Source organism: Morone saxatilis, unplaced genomic scaffold (assembly GCF_004916995.1).
Source record: "Morone saxatilis isolate NCDOM2014 unplaced genomic scaffold, NCSU_SB_2.0 Contig15, whole genome shotgun sequence".
Classification (NCBI taxonomy): Eukaryota; Metazoa; Chordata; class Actinopteri; family Moronidae; genus Morone; species Morone saxatilis.
The window spans coordinates 23,416,326-23,432,439 of record NW_023339707.1 but is presented as its reverse complement, the minus strand read 5'-3'; the positions used below and the strand labels follow the sequence as shown (position 1 = coordinate 23,432,439).

At 41.1% G+C, this 16,114-nt stretch overlaps 2 protein-coding genes across 2 annotated transcripts in view; both read left to right on the top strand.

The window, feature by feature from the left end:
• The window catches only part of pfkfb1 (6-phosphofructo-2-kinase/fructose-2,6-biphosphatase 1), an 11,417-nt gene extending 8,021 nt beyond the window's left edge, over positions 1-3,396 (top strand). Inside the window, exons 11-14 of the mRNA XM_035656123.1 lie at positions 987-1,116; positions 1,234-1,296; positions 1,382-1,446; positions 2,642-3,396. Coding sequence (XP_035512016.1) covers positions 987-1,116; positions 1,234-1,296; positions 1,382-1,446; positions 2,642-2,701 — 318 coding nt within the window. The 3' untranslated portion in view covers positions 2,702-3,396. The remainder of the gene's footprint in view (positions 1-986; positions 1,117-1,233; positions 1,297-1,381; positions 1,447-2,641) is intronic.
• A 369-nt stretch (positions 3,397-3,765) lies between these two features.
• itih6 (inter-alpha-trypsin inhibitor heavy chain family member 6) lies at positions 3,766-15,598 on the top strand. The gene is made up of 17 exons (XM_035656122.1): positions 3,766-4,188; positions 4,958-4,993; positions 5,864-6,018; positions 7,604-7,714; positions 7,890-8,137; positions 8,573-8,742; positions 8,874-8,990; positions 9,115-9,286; positions 9,403-11,025; positions 11,118-11,144; positions 11,309-11,326; positions 11,435-11,482; positions 11,575-11,604; positions 11,762-11,806; positions 11,918-12,031; positions 12,153-12,536; positions 14,140-15,598. Exons 1-17 carry the CDS (start codon positions 4,069-4,071, stop codon positions 14,391-14,393), a joined length of 3,672 nt encoding a protein of 1,223 aa, XP_035512015.1. The 5' UTR covers positions 3,766-4,068; the 3' UTR covers positions 14,394-15,598.
• The last annotated feature ends 516 nt before the right edge of the window (positions 15,599-16,114 follow it).

Here is a 16,114-nt window from a genome sequence, read left to right as displayed (position 1 = left end):
GGCGCTGGTAACACGGCAGCCCCATCACTCCACCATCTCTCCCCTTTGCATGTCCACATGTGCATGAAGTGTGCATTTCAGCCTGTGTGTGTGTGTGTATATAAAAAAAAAGAGTGAAAAAAAAACAATTTCCCCCTAGGGGATCAATAAAGTATATCTTCTTCTTCTTCTTCTAATCTGACCCAGTGGCAGGCATTAAAAATAACAACATAGAAATAGTCAATCTTCTCACGGGTGGTCTTATTTGTTTGAGTAGGTCATATAGAGGCATCAGTATTAAATTTTATACTGTTTCATAATCAAATAAAAAACTCCTTGTAGTAGTAACAGTAGACAGTGTAGAAATCCTCTGTTCCAAGTGAAAGTCTTGCATTATTTTACTCAAGTAGTTATTAGCATCAAAATATACTAAAAGCGAAATATCTCATCATGCAGATTCCCATTTTATAAGAATATATATATTGTATTATTGGCTTATATTCATGCTTTATGCATTGTAAAGGGCATCACTTTAATGTTGCAGCTGGTAAAGGCTAATTTTAACTTTTGTAAATACTGCTGAGTAGCTTCATATTTATTTGTTGATTATGTGTTGTATCAATAATCTTAATGTGCAAAGTAATGAGCTAAACATGTAAAATATATGTAGTGGTTAATATACTTTACTTCCCACTACTGCAAAATGAGATATACTGTGTAAATTAATGAGCTTTAGAAGTGCTGATAGGAAGATATTTTGGTCTTTTCCCCTCTGTTTCGAGTCTTTGTGCTAAGCTAAGCTACCCTTTAGCTGTAGCTTCAGCTTCGTAGCCTTGCTCAAAGGTGGAACTTTTCCCACCCAAATTCCTGCCAGACATATTCACTATAAGATAATCTGAATAAAATCAGCTAGGGTCAGGTGATAGCGTTGTGTGCCCTTGTCAAATGGACAGAGAAGATAAGATAGAATCAATCTTGTTCAATAATTGATGAACTCTCTTGTCCAGTCCTATGAGGACCTTGTCCATCGTCTGGAGCCAGTGATCATGGAGCTGGAGAGGCAGGAAAATGTTCTGGTTGTCTGCCACCAAGCCATAATGCGCTGCCTGCTGGCCTACTTTCTAGACAAACCTGCAGGTACAGAAATCCTACTGCACAGTAGTAGCACACTTCTTCTCTACTTGTCACAGTACTATATGATGTTGTTTCAATATCACAGAGACTCCCAGTAACCTTATTTTCCTCCCTCTGAAGATGAGCTGCCTTATCTAAGATGCCCCCTTCACACAGTGCTCAAACTCACACCAGTAGCCTATGGTAAGTAGTAAGTGTTCGAGTGCACGACATTTAATCTCTTAATCTAAACATTTCCGTGACAGTCTGACTTTCTCCTTGATTGTAGGGTGTAAGGTTGAGCCATTTTTCCTCAATATTGAAGCAGTCAACACACACAGAGAGAGGCCAGTGGTAAGTTTCCACAAGCACACATTTCTCATAATAGATACTTACCTTTGCCAACTATTGGAACTGTGGTGCATTACATACGTCTGATGGAAGGCAGTAATGATGTGTAATTTGTTGAAATGAATATGTAAGAATGTGAAAATACAGTATGTGACTAAACTTCCTACAGTCATATTTTTCTTATTTTAGAGGGATTAGAAACAAAAAATAAAAGTAAAAAATCACCAAATTCTTAAGCTTTGAAGCGAGACCTTAGAAAAAAAGTAAAACAATCTTCCTCTTACCAATGAAAAGTTAAATCCATAACTAATAAGGTGCACCCTTGCTCAGTTCCACATGCTCAGAATGTTTTGCTGCTGCAGCCTCACTTGTTCTGGTACGACCAGCAGCTTATCGTGGCTAGTGTTAGTAAGTCAATTATTTTTTTATGATATTATCTCAAGTTAATTTATTTTGTTATCTTGACCAAATAAGCTTTGTTATAACAAGATAACTAAATAATCCACCCAATAGAGGTTTCAGATTCATGAGAAAACAATTGTGTCTTCTTATTACTTATAATGTTTCTCAGGATTGCAATGTCAGCATGCAAAGATAGCATTGGTTCAACATAATGGACAATGGATGGAGAAATGACATGCAATGTGCCAGTTCATTATTAATGTTAATTATATTAGAGCTAATTTAGTAAATCTCAATCTTCTCCTCTATTTTGTCAGAAAATAATAAAATTAATACCTAAATTAACTGTCAGATGTACATTGTAGCTCTCAGTTATGAATCATACCTGACAGTCAGTAATCTTGAATTCTGAAATCAGGTGTGACCAAATCATTTTGACTTCTCCATAATGATCCTGTGATCTCAAGTAAATTGAATTTATCCCATTATCTTGAGAAGTTAGTTTGCTACAGATAATACAGTTAACCACTTTATGCTAGCAGGAAATTACGCAGTAAGCAAGCTAAACTTATGTAGACAATCTCTTTAGCTGTTTCACCGCCACCTATAATTATACTTTTGTAGCTTCTCCATTTGTTTTCCTTCAAAGGCACACTCAAAAACTGGATTTAGCATGCATGGTGAACACATTATATAATAAAAAAACATCTGAGAATGAGTATGTGGAATGGATTTGGGACACGCAGACAGTCTCGCTCTAAACGGACTCTCAGTATTTGTCTTTCTGTCGTTGCAGAATGTGGACATCAACAGAAACCCAGAGGAAGCTCTGCAGACAGTCCCTGACCACATATAAATGCTGTTTTTGTGAGAAAAGGACTACTATCATCTCAAAACTGGATGTGTTGCTACTTATTAACTTCACCTAATATTAGAGATGCACTCCAGTTAAAGGTTGATTGTGTGAAGACAGAAGACGTGGGGGGCTTTGAGGCGGAAGAAGATGAGACGGTAGAAGTGGGGCTAAGTTAGCCAGCCTGTATATTACATAAAAAACATCACTACATAAGCACACAACCTCCCCCTGCAGTAACTAAAAGCTGCAGCTGTTTTCAACATGTCTGTGAAATTCCTGTGTCTTACCTGAGTAGAGTTTGCTTTTCTCGAAATTTTTAAAGTGTCACATTGTTTACAAGTTATTCAAAGAAAAAAAGAAAGAAATGCACTATGTCTTGAGGCTGAGAGGAAAACACATAAAAACATGTAGGGAGGTTGTTGTTGTGACCTGGGCCTAAAGTGCACATGTAACTGTTGTACAGATGACATAAAGTGTTGTTGATAATCTAATTATAGAGGTGTGGATCAGCACCATGGACAGCACCCAAACAAACAAAGCATTGTGTTGTAGATTTGGACCCCTGGCTGTAACGTTTCTAATGTAGATAAGACGCACACATTTAGCCAGGTTTAAATGAAATAATGTAAATAAAGTAAAGCCTTACATGTCATTGTGCAGAAAATAAACTCAGAAGTCAGAAGACATACTGGTGATTGCTTGTCATGTTGTTTACTCTCCCACAGAGAAGCTAAATATTAATAAAAAAAATCCCTCAACAGACCAACTTACTGTTCCCTCTCAGACTATAATGGGGCTTTGTGAAAGAGCACTCAGGGGAAATGCAAACTCACATTTGGGAGTAATTTTAGGAATAAAAGTCACACTGGAGAAGAGAGGATAGGAATGGAGAGAGAGAGGAGGAGGAGGAGGAGGAGGTGTTTTGGTAGGTGTGTGTGTGGGGGGGGGTTTCCCTAAATAGCCGAGCAGGGGTTAATAATCCCTCATTTCTCGTGCACCTCGGTGGCAGCAGTCCGCGAGATTTCCAGTATGCATGAACACAAGCTGGGAGCTGCTTTCTTCAAACACAGCGGGACTCACGCAACTGTCTGACTGAACTTCACGCTCTTCTCACCTGACGGATGTTTAACTCTTATCAGAACATACATTTATATATTAATATATATACACCGGTATATGTCATTATCACTGCAGTGGAGCCGTTTAAAACTCAGCTGAGGTGAGGGAGGGGAAAGACTGCCCCTTGCAAAGAAATAACTTGTGTAAAATGTGAGGTATGTGCACAGCGTCCTCCTGTACGACCTCAGTCCCGCCGACAACGTGAGACCACTGGGGCAATTCACTTCATCTTGGAGCCTAAAACCTGAATGATCATGGACATGATGAACTTAAAGGTTCAGTGGGTTCTAGTTTTCTTCACTCTCTGTGTGCACGAAGGATTGTCGAGGGATTATGAAGCAAACCTTGGAGCAAATTTTCTTTTACAGGTATATTTTCCGTTTACCCTTTTTTTCAGTTTTGTTTCAGAAGTCATTGGAGGCTAAAATTCATGCTACCTTCTGAAACACACCCCTCTGTTAAACCAAGCAAGGCAAAATCTTTGTGTACTAACAAATACAGAAGTTTTTGTTTAATTTAAATGAGAAAAAAGGAATAGTCACAAATATTTAGTAGAACTATCAGTCTGCAAAATGCTGTTAGTGACATACCTTAAATATTTTAAAGTCCAAGTGAACCTTTGCAGCTCTAATACAACCAATACAGTAGCTCATTTAGGCAAAACACATCATATAGTCCTGTTTTTTTACATAGATTATATGATTTGTATGTTTCCCTATAAAGGGTTTCCACTCTTAAAAGTTATTTGTTTATGTTAAACCCCCAGGATATGTGGTAATGTATTGACACAGCTATGACTTGTGTGTGCAAAATTAACATTTGAGAGCAAACCGTGCAAACCCTCACTGGCCCTGTGTACAGTGAAAGCATTTATTTCCAGTTCCACTTCCCCTCCATTCATGAATGGCTTTGATTCACACTATTTTGACACAAAATCTTTGACCCAACCCTCACATGGGCAGATTGTGGAGATTACTTCAAAAAGGAGGCATTTTGAAAACACTGTGATACTAATAATTGGTATTAGGCCCCATATCATAACATCGTACCTTCAGCCTCCATCTTACAAGCACTTATCGGACATATCACAAAACTGCTCGTGCACTTGATTGACTTGCTGCCTTGTTTCTTTTCCAGAGAGTAAAACATCAAAGCAAACCATCGAAGCCAGTGGTAAGTTGTGTTAATTGTTAGTGTGAGACTGGAGCTCCTAATGCTCAATTTCTTAACTCCTGTTAAACTCCTGTTTCTTTACTGTATCTATGAATTCCTTTTGCATGTGGTAGTAGAAATACGGAATGAGCTATACAAAAGAAATAAATAACAGCTGTGTACTTCCTCGTCTTGCGAACTTTGTTATACAAAGTGAACTACAGAACAAGCTCCACAGACAGAAGTACAACCATCAACAAATCTCAGGGTGTCATCAGTAGCTCCACTGTGGTTTCCTCTCCGTTTGCTTTAGTGTTAACTGTGAAGCAATCTCCTGAAAACATACAGTAATTCAGTTTGTATAGCACAAACCGCAGCTCTCCTAAATACCTGTGAGCTGGAGGGCTGATGTGGCTCTCTTGCTCCTGCCTGTCGCCTCATCCTGCAGTTATGTGGCCTATACTGACCAGATTGGTCTCAGCAGGCGCCGACGTTGGCCGAGTAAACAAGAGGAGGACAGAGACACCATGCAGGGAACCGCTTTGTGTTGTTTCGTTGACTCGTCAGAGCGATGCAGGGCAGACCGTGATATGGGAGGAACACAGAAAAAGTTGTGTGTGAGGTTTAGGAGGGGAGGGCAGTGGGTTTAAGTAAGCATCCATGGCTGTCTGTTATAGTCAGACTTGATTGGCGGTGTCACATCAGTGTATGAATGTGACATTAACCTCCTCTTATGATCTGTTGGGATGATTCCAGTCCACCAATTGTATTTGGTAGATCACAATAACGTGTCTTAATCTTCCAATGTGCTAACAATCTCCTTTGAAACTTCAACTTCAGTTCTTTCTCCTTCAACCTCTTGATTTATATCTGTATTTGTGCTGTCACTAGCTGAAGGTGACGGACTACCACGTGAGGTGTTCAGTGGTGTCCCGCTATGCTGTTACCACAGTCCAGAGTTCAGTATGGAACCAGCTGCCCATCACCAAGGAGGCCGCCTTTGAGGTGGACCTGCCCTCCTCTGCCTTCATCTCTAACTTCACCATGTAAGTCAGTCCTCAATTGTCTTTCACTGGCTCTATATTATCTGCAGTATACAGCGTTTTCACTACTTATTGCATTTGTTTATTAGTATATCTGAGTGTCTGCAATTTCCTTTACTTCTAATCTCTAATATCACTATGAAAGTCAGGAAATTAAACCAATCATCTTCAACAAGTGGGGGCTTTTTTGAAATTACACTCACTGAGTCGAAAGTATTGAAACATATTATTTGTTGCCTGGAAAAATAATATTTCCCTGGTATATGGCGAGAAATTGAAATAAATAAAAGTAATGTTCTCACTCATGGGCAGAATCCAGAAATAAAACTTTGGAAGGAATTATGTAAGGAGCTCAAATTCCAGGACGGAGGAGAATAATAATAATTTCATTACTAAGAGGGTTGCTGACCACTCTCCTTCAAAAATGCTAAATATAATCAAAACAAATAAGTCAACATTGCAGGCCAAACACCAACCCTGGAGCTGGATTTGGAAGCGGAAGCAGGTCAGGAGGAGGGGGAACCTGAGGGCAGATGAATACCAGGCTTTGTAAATGGAAGTCAGAAAGTTAATAGAGAAAATGACAGGAGTTTGCCCAGTCCCCCTTTTCTCCCCCGCACAGTTTACTGAGGCAGCCTGCCAGTTTAGATACGCTACGTACACACACGCCTACATCTACTGTATGTATGCGTGCTTACATGGAGGTGGATGTAGACTTAGATTTTTTAAGTATGTGTGAGTCTGGAACTTTTTTTACAATCGCTATCCTTCACGTTGCTTTTACACTTCTGTCTCTCACAGACACGCACTCATACGTATTTTCACACGCATGCTCAGGACCTATACGGCCGTCTGCAGAGCACCAAATACCCAGAGGAAAAAAAGCTGTGGCAAATGTGTTGCGTTACTTCTTTGGCATTTCTATGTCTGAAACTAAGAACTCTGTGTTCTGTGTGCAGGTCACTGATGTACAGCCATTCCTGAACCCCCTCAGCCAACCACACATATAAATACAAGTGCCTCCATTTTCCACTCTGCTCTCTCATGCCATTCTGCTCTGTTTCTCAAACAAGACCCGCTTCAAGCCTGTGGGTTTATTTTAGTTAGCCCTTGATGTTTTTTCTCTTTGGATATATTTGTTCAAAGGACTTGACCTTAATTTAGCACCTTGTCACGTGACATCAGTGGTCACCAAAGTCTAGGAAGTGCACTGTGTGAATTGGATCCCACTTTTGACCAGTGGTTTTGGTTGGGATTTTGGTGGTTGTAGCACATGGCGGCACTCCCTCGGAGCGTCATCAGCCTGCAAGATCTCTCTTCATTAATGCTGTTTTTAGAGGGAAATTACTCTTTTCCACTCACACTGTTTACGAACCCACCTCCTCTTCACATGGTATGAACTCCATGCGTAAACAAGCATGATGCATGTTTGTGAAGCAGCTTTGTGATCGCTCTGGAAATACAAGGAGCACAATCAAGTAAATCATACGCAGCAACTTAATGTGGGGAAGGCGTGTTTCTGAAATATAATCTGGCTACTGTAAGTCACACAGAGAGCTATTTCTTCTTCTTTTCTCTATCCCATCAGCACCTCCAATGGCAAGGTGTATGTGGCCCAGGTGAAGGAAAGAGCTGCTGCCAGGAAAATTTACGATGCTGCTAAGAAGCAAGGAAAAACAGCGGGACTTGTTGCTACAAAGTCAGTCCCAGGCAAAAAGTTTTCTTCCATTATATAAAATGTAATGTGATTTCCTAACGAATCTGTTTCATTTGCAATGTCATGCTGCATGTTTTCAAGCACAGTTTTCAAGAGGAGATGAAATCCAATCCATTATTGTGAGTTTTTCTTTCTCTTTTGCTCTGCGGCGTTTTAGAGAGAGAGAGATTGAGAAGTTCCGTGTTGCAGTGAGTGTGCCGTCAGGAGCTCGGATGTTCTTCTCCCTATCCTACGAGGAGCTGTTACCTCGTCGACTTGGCCGCTATGAGCTCAGTCTGGGTCTGAGGCCGGGACAGCCTGTTCAGAACCTCACCTTAGATGTCAGTATAACGGAGCGGACGGGCATTAGTTTAATTAAAGTCCTTCCTCTCAAGACAAGCCGACTGCTGTCCAACACGGCTCAAGGTAAAATCTGACAGTTATTACCTGTCAGGATATATTTGAGATGGTTATTTAGGTAAAAAAATAAGCATTGAATGCTCTTACGCTGTAAGAAAAAAAAGTAGAAAAAGTAGAAAAAGAAAAAGTACAGTTGCACGACATCATACCCATCATCAGGTGTATAGAGCCATAAGTGTAAAAACTTTAATGAAGACTTGTTTGAATAAATGACTGCAGAATTAATCATAATTAGTCCACTGACATTTTGGGAAATAAGTGCATGCTCTTTTTAATGAGTGTTAGATGAGAAGATCAATACCACTCAGTAAATGGCTACGGCCAGCAGCTGTGTTATCAATCTTCTCATTTAACTCAAATAAGAGTATTTCCCAAAATGTTGCACTATGCCTTTAAAATGTTGTAGCTCATTATTTTAACAATTTTTGATTACTACTACAGGTGATGCAGACGCCCCAGCCTCCACTCATGTTGAGCGGAGCGCTAGCTGTGCTCGAGTTCGCTACAGTCCCTCTCTACAGCAGCAGAACAGCATCTCCTCCAAAGGTCTTAACGCAGACTTCATCATTCAGTATGATGTGGACCTCAGAGACCTCATGGGTGAAATCCAGGTCAGGAGCTTCTTTTCATTTCTGGCTTATCAGATACACGGGTGTGCATGTTTGTCACAATATAAATGTGTCTTTGGTACAAGTAAAGGTCGTCTTCTCACCCATTATTTTGTATTTTCACCCTCTCTCAGGTGTATGATGGGTACTTTGTGCATTACTTTGCACCCAGAGGGCTTCCTGTGGTTCCTAAGGATGTTATATTTGTCATTGATGTCAGTGGCTCGATGATAGGCACTAAGATAAAACAGGTAAAGTGGACAAACCTCATAGACTCTTTATGGCTCGAGCTACACTAACTACACTACTAAAATATAATAATATTCTGCAAAATGTGAAATTTCTGTCAATAATTTTAAGAATTTCTGTCAGTAGACCAAGCAGGCAATGAGCACCATTCTCGGGGACCTTAGAGAGGGAGACCACTTCAATATCATCACCTTCTCAGACAAGGTTCACACTTGGAAGAAAGGACGCACAGTGCGGGCAACTCGGCAGAATGTACGAGATGCCAAAGACTTCGTGAAGAGGATTATTGCAGAAGGATGTGAGTTGAAATTTGATATTATTTGAGCTGTGGCATTGCAGTCAAAGAGGATCATTATATCCTTTTTTTCTTCCTTCAACACTGATTTTCCCCTTTGTGTCACTCCTTTCTATCAGGGACAAATATCAATGCAGCTCTGCTTTCAGCTGCCCAGCTCATCAACCCTCCATCCTCTTCCAACCAGCTCTCATTCCGTCGTGTTCCTCTGGTAATTTTCCTTACCGATGGGGAGGCAACCATTGGAGTAACAGCTGGTGACACCATCCTTAGCAATGCCAAGAAGGCTTTGGGCTCTGCCTCTTTGTTTGGCCTTGCCTTTGGTGATGATGCAGACTTCCTCCTCCTCAAACGTCTGGCTCTGGATAACCGAGGCGTGGCTCGAATGGTGTATGAGGACGCAGACGCAGCGCTGCAGCTGAAGGGCTTTTATGATGAAGTAGCCAGCCCTTTACTATCGGACATCCAGCTGTCGTACCTGGATGATCAGGCATTTGACATCACCCGCTCCCTGTTTCCAAACTACTTCCAAGGCTCTGAGTTGGTGGTGGCTGGGAAAGTCAAACCAGGGGTAAAAGATTTAAAGGTGTCAGTGTCTGCCACTGATTCAAAACAACGTGTCAAGCTGGAAAACGATGTGTTTGTTTCCAATGCGAAGGGGAATGGCAGTGCAGATTCACCAAACTGTTCAGCAGGCCTAGAAGGAATCTCTAGCTTTGTGCACCGTCTCTGGGCGTATTTCACCATCAAAGAGCTGCTATTGGCCAAACTAAATGCTACTGACCCTGCAACTCAAAGGTTAATGGCAGAAAAGGCCACAAACCTATCCCTCAAATATAACTTTGTAACTCCAGTCACTTCTTTAGTTGTTGTAAAGCCAGACGCAGATGAACCAGCTCAAACTCCAACCACTGCAAAACCCACCACTGCAGCCACAACAACCACGACTGCGACGTCTACTGCTACCACCAAAATACCGGCTGCTGGTGCTGCAAAGAAGCCCAGCTCACCTTCAAACCCGAGGCCTAACAAAACAAAACCAGACCCTCCTCAGCCACCTCCAAATACACCACAAACTAAAAAAAACCCAACTTCCACAGCAAAAACTGTGGTTTCACCATCCAAGAAAAGCACAACAACCTCAAGTCCTAGCTCTGTCAAAACTGCCCCAGCACCATTCTCTGGAAAAAAGTCCACTCCTTCCCAAAATGAATCCAAAACTGCCTCTCCTCCTCCTGCTGCTAAGGTACCCACCTCTTTGCTAAATGCTCTAAAAACAGCCTCACCTCCTGCACCTGGAAAAGTCTCCACCCCCCAGCCGAACACCTTAAAAACAACCACTCCATCAACAACCACCACAATGTTAACATTCACCACCAGTACCACACCTCCCCTGAGTCCAGTTAGAACTGACCCCGCACCTCTGCCAGGAAGACCCCTTACCCCACAGCCCAGTACAGTGAAGACAGCCCTCCCTCCTGTCAAAGTGCCTGTGCCCTCCACAGAGGCAGAAAACAGCAGCACATCTGCTCCAGATATTTTTCAGCCTGAAATCACCACCGCTCCGCCCGAGCTGCTGTCTCTGCTCACCTCTCCCACCCCGGCACCGGCTCCGGCTCTGGAAGACAACAATACAAACTCAGAGACAGACCTGAGCATCGCCACGTTTGTGTCGGCTACCTTTGCTCCTATGCCTGGTGTAACAGATGGGCCACGACTGTGGGAAGCAGCAGGGCTTCTGGGTAGGTTGTACACTCTGTTCACTGTGTCTAATCATAGCATTTCTGTTCCCTGGGATGTATTCCTAATTGAATGTTCTTTATCTCTCCACTAGATGTCTCTACTTTCATTCAGAGGAAAGGTGAAACTGAATTTTCCCTTTATATTGCAGTGACAGATCAATTTAATTACATTCTTTCTGGTTAAAATGGATGACAGCTGTGTAATTATGATATACAGTGATAATGAGCTACATAACCGCATTGGAGCTGAATATAAATGTATCTTATGTTTTATCTCTTATAGATATTGACCTTGTGAAAGGTAAGTCTCACTAATAATGCTTCTTGTCCTGTTGTTTCCTGCAAATTCAAAATTCCTTGGTGAGCAGCAGATTGTGTCCTGAGCTCATTGCTTGCTTCCATTCCCCAGACTATGATGCAACCTATGACTACGACTACGATCTCAGCTATGAAGCCTGTAAGTTTCAAATGCTCATTAGAAGAAATTCTCTGATGTCGTTGCTTTTCTTTAAAGTTTCATGTCAAATATGTTTCCTGACGTATTTTTAGGGGATGATACTGCAGACACGGGATCATTTGGTAAGTTTTTAATGGGTCTTATTTACAGCTGCATGACTTAGATTATATGTCATTTATTGTAGAGACACTGCTTGAAATTCCTGTGTAGTCCTGTCATTGGTTTCAGTGATTGGGAGTGAGGGGGACTGTCCTTTAGTTGAATGTCTTGTGCTTTTAGAACCTCACTCCAGATTGAGCACCGTCCGGGTCTTCTCCTCATCAGGTCAAGAACCTACATTTTATTTATTTTTTGTCTATTTTAATGACACCTGCAAAGTCATCTGAATATCTCAAGTACCAATGTTGTATTAATGCTTGATGTTGTCTGTTGTAGTTGATGGAGATCCTCATTTTGTGGTCCAGCTGCCAAAGGTGCATCAAAACTTGTGTTTCACAGTAGACGGCAGGGCTAATGATGTTCTCAGACTGTTAGAGGACCCAAAGAGAGGTATGCTTAGAAATAAGATGTATAGATATACACTGAATAAGAGCAAGTAATATATGTCACTACAGAGCTAGCGTTGAGTTTTTAGGTGTATTATTAAACGTGTGTTCACTTCCTCCTCAAGGGATCATTGTCGATGGCCACCTAATGGGGGCCCCCTCCAAGCACGGTGTAGAAGACCGCCCCCGAACCTACTTCGACCAGCTTACCATTTCCTCGGCCACAGGTGGCTCTGGTGACATCACGATCACCCTCTCACTGGACGCCGTAGTGGTGGAAGGGGAAGGGCGGGATATCCTTCCCATCAATCAGCAGGGGTCTGTGAAGAGGCAGGGTGTGACGGTGTCTGTGGACAACCATCGGAGCTGCTGGGTCGAGCTGGCCAAGGATGTACGGTTCCTGGTCCTCTTCCACCACTATAAACACCCCAGCTACCTACAGATGGCTCACCTGGGTTTTTACATCACAGATGGACGGGGATTGTCTGCTTCAACCCAAGGCCTGCTGGGTATGTACAGCTCTTCACTGTCAGCTCTCACTGATGTCACTCACTGTGCTGCAATGGTGGAAGAAGTACTCACATCCTTTACTTAAATGTTTTGGTTATAAAACAGTTTAAATCATTTAATATTAATGCCTCTATATGATTCACACATCTTCTTTCAGGGCCGCCAGTATCAACACAAAATGTTGGGGCTTTAAGTAAAAATACCAATTCAAAAATGTAAAATGACTCTGTTAGTAGCAGTACTAAGTACTGTGGTCATAAGAAGGACCAGTGTGCAGGATTTAGTGGCATCTAGCTGTGAGATTGCAGATTGCCCACTGAAAATCCTTGACTCAACCAAGAATCAATCAAGAAAAAAACGCTGGTGACTGCAAAACAACTTGATTTGTCCATTCTGGGCTACTGTAGAAACATGGCGGTAGCTACAACATGACACACTATGTAGAAGAGGTAACAAAAACACAACAATTCTTATTTTCAGGTGAATATACACTAATGAAAGTATACCTATTAATATTATACTTAATTTCTGCCAGTAGACTCTCTTAAATATTACAGTGAAGTTGGTTGAGTGGTGAAAGGAAGAGATCTCTGAACTGTTTAACAATAAGTTCTTTATTTTCCTTCTGTCTATTAAACAGTGGATTTTCAGTGCAGATTTAAAAAAAACAAACAACAAAACTAAATTAAAATGAAATATAACTGGGGAAAAAAACTTAAAAAGGTATCTAAGAGAAGAATTTGGGATTTATCCATTACCCAATAAACAACCTTCATAAGTTCATGGTTAATAATTACATTGTGTGTGTGATAAATAATTAAAAGAGTAAAAATCCGCATATCTTCCAAGCACCTCCCATCCACCCCTCATCCATATCACACTTGGCACAATCCCCAGGAACTTTACCATAAAAGGAGTCCAAATGGGTGGGAACTGGTTTGGCAGTTCCTGGGACCAAACCAGAGGATGGCCAAGTGCAGTCTAGAGGAGAGGCAAGAGACACAAAAATTAATCATATGATGATGTTAGAAACCCAACATTTTTCAGTCTTTTCTTCAAGATATCATGTATCAATGCACAACATAACACTATTAAAATGAACAGGTTTCACCTCCTGATCTGTACTAATTACCAAACAACCCAGACACCTGCTGGCTAGATGGTATGTAAAAGGGACAGAGGTGGACTAGCACTATATATTGTGTTTTATTTGAGTTAGAGGTTATGGGGCATCCTTGGGACAGTTACAAAAAACAAAGTTATGTTATGCATTTTTACAGCTTTCTCATATTCTTGCTTTTTATGTGAAATACTCAGTACTTCTTTACCTCTTTAGGCCTTGAGCCGTTTTTTTAAATGAAACAACTCAGACTGAACTGTGAGAATAGGCAGAAGGGGTCACAAGACAAAAAATTTGGGAACCACTGATTTAAACTTAAACATGTTGTATTTTATAAGTTTGTTGTAGGTTTTATTATGTAAAAGAACAAAACGCTAGCTTAAAAGTAGTAACTATATCATTCAGTAAAAGTTAGAAATGCAGTACCTCTGTTTTATACTTTTGCACTTAGTTACTTTCCACCTTCCTTTGTTTGTCTACAGGCCAGTTTCAGCACGCTGACATCAGTGTAACCGCAGTGAAGGATTACCTGGATGGAGGTGCTAACAGGGAGTCAATTTCAGCCAGGGGGATCCTGAGGTGGGGATCAGAGCACATGCCAGTCACCTTGCAGGACAAGACTCTGAAAGACACTGTGCGGAAACGCCACACAGGCAAATGCTGGGTGGTGCCCAAGGCAGAGATAGAGAGACTACTGGGTCATCCATACGAGAGCTACGTGGTGGATCATGTGTAATTCTAGCCGAGTCAGCTCCACCTTGTTCCCTCTCTGCTACACAGCTCAGTTGACAGCAGTTATGATGGTGTGGTTATTGGACAAAGGATGAGCAAGAACTGGGACTCCGTCAGGCTATAATGACATGTTGCCAGTCTCTGAATGAGACTGTATTATTCTGTAAGGAGCAGTGAAACACAGGTGTGGTTACATAAGAGGGGAGTGACAGATTTAGAGACTACAGTGAATAGGAAAGCTGCATGTAAAGGAGTAATGAGGACGTACAAGTCGACAAATATAATGACGGACTGAATGACGCTGCTGTTCTCTCCATCACTGAATTTCGAATTGCATCCAAGCTCCGTGTTCTGTGAGAGAGACAATGTTCTCCTGTTCGCATGGCAACCGCAAAATGTCCATTTGTGCTGCAGCAGTTTGCTCCAAAATGTTGTGCACACTAACCCTGTTCACAACTTCCAAGATATTTATCAGATTATTCTTAGATTTCATCCTGGAGTGATAATTAGGCAATGCCAGATCCTTCTACTTCTGAATCATCTGTAATTATTAAAACTGTATCATTCTGTAAGTTGTATTTTTTTAGTACCAGTGTATATAAAATATTATTGTGTGTATGTATAGATAATCTTCCTACAACAAGTTATCTTCTTCAAAAGAAAAACAACAAAATCAGGGTTTCCAGGTTTGCCATGTGCTTTTTATTTTTCTATCATTTCATTCATAGTTTAATTCATTTTATTTGTTACACAAGACATTAGGCATTGTTCACATACTAGTGATCAAACAAGGACAGTAAGTTTTCTACTACTCAGCCTGAACTATTTCTTTTGTCAATTTCAAGGGATATTGTCAATAGTGGTTTCCAAAGGCCAAACTGGATGGAAATTAAAACAGTACAACCACACATGAGGCTTTTGTTTTCAATAAATAAAAAAAGAGATGACAGTTTCCGATGCTGAGGAAGGGCGGGGTAGGGAGGGCTTCAAATATATCTATGTTCAAAGAGTAAACAGTATTCCAGTTTTTGTCAGGTAACATGTTTCCAGGATGAAGACCACACACAATGTTGAATGATGCACAGTGTGAGAACAGTTGTGAACACACAGCTGTATAGATTTTGATTTCAGCTCCATGACTGACTGTTGCTGTTATCCTTCCATTAAAACCTGTTTCTTAGGAATGCTAATAATCATATTAAATCGTGATGCAGCACTGGAATGATCATAACACATGACACAGCAAATAACAAACAAAATAATAATTTTCGGTGTGCGTCAGAATCCATTTTATCATCAGAAACATAAACTAATAGCATAGCATATTCAGCGTTTGACATAAACCTTTCCACAATACGTCAGTGAAATTCAAATAAATAGAGCATAACAATAAGACACGTCAACACCCCAAACACGCCATGACTTTGTTTAGAGTTGTTAAGGGATTTGTCGTGGTGGAGAAAGTGAAATTGAACTGCTTTAGTTCAGAAAACTATTAGAGCGTCTCATCTGTTTGTTGCTGATGTACAAGCCAAGCCACAGATCAATCTGGCTGTGAGTGAGCGTGCACTGCAGGGATATGAGGAACTGCCTCGGCTCAGGTGTACAGTAACAGCCCTGATGTGGTAGAAAACAATATCCCTTCTATAGTATTCAGTCTGATCTGCAGAGCGACGCACACTACCAAACATTGTCAGCGAGTTGTGCCAATAACAGCGACACCAT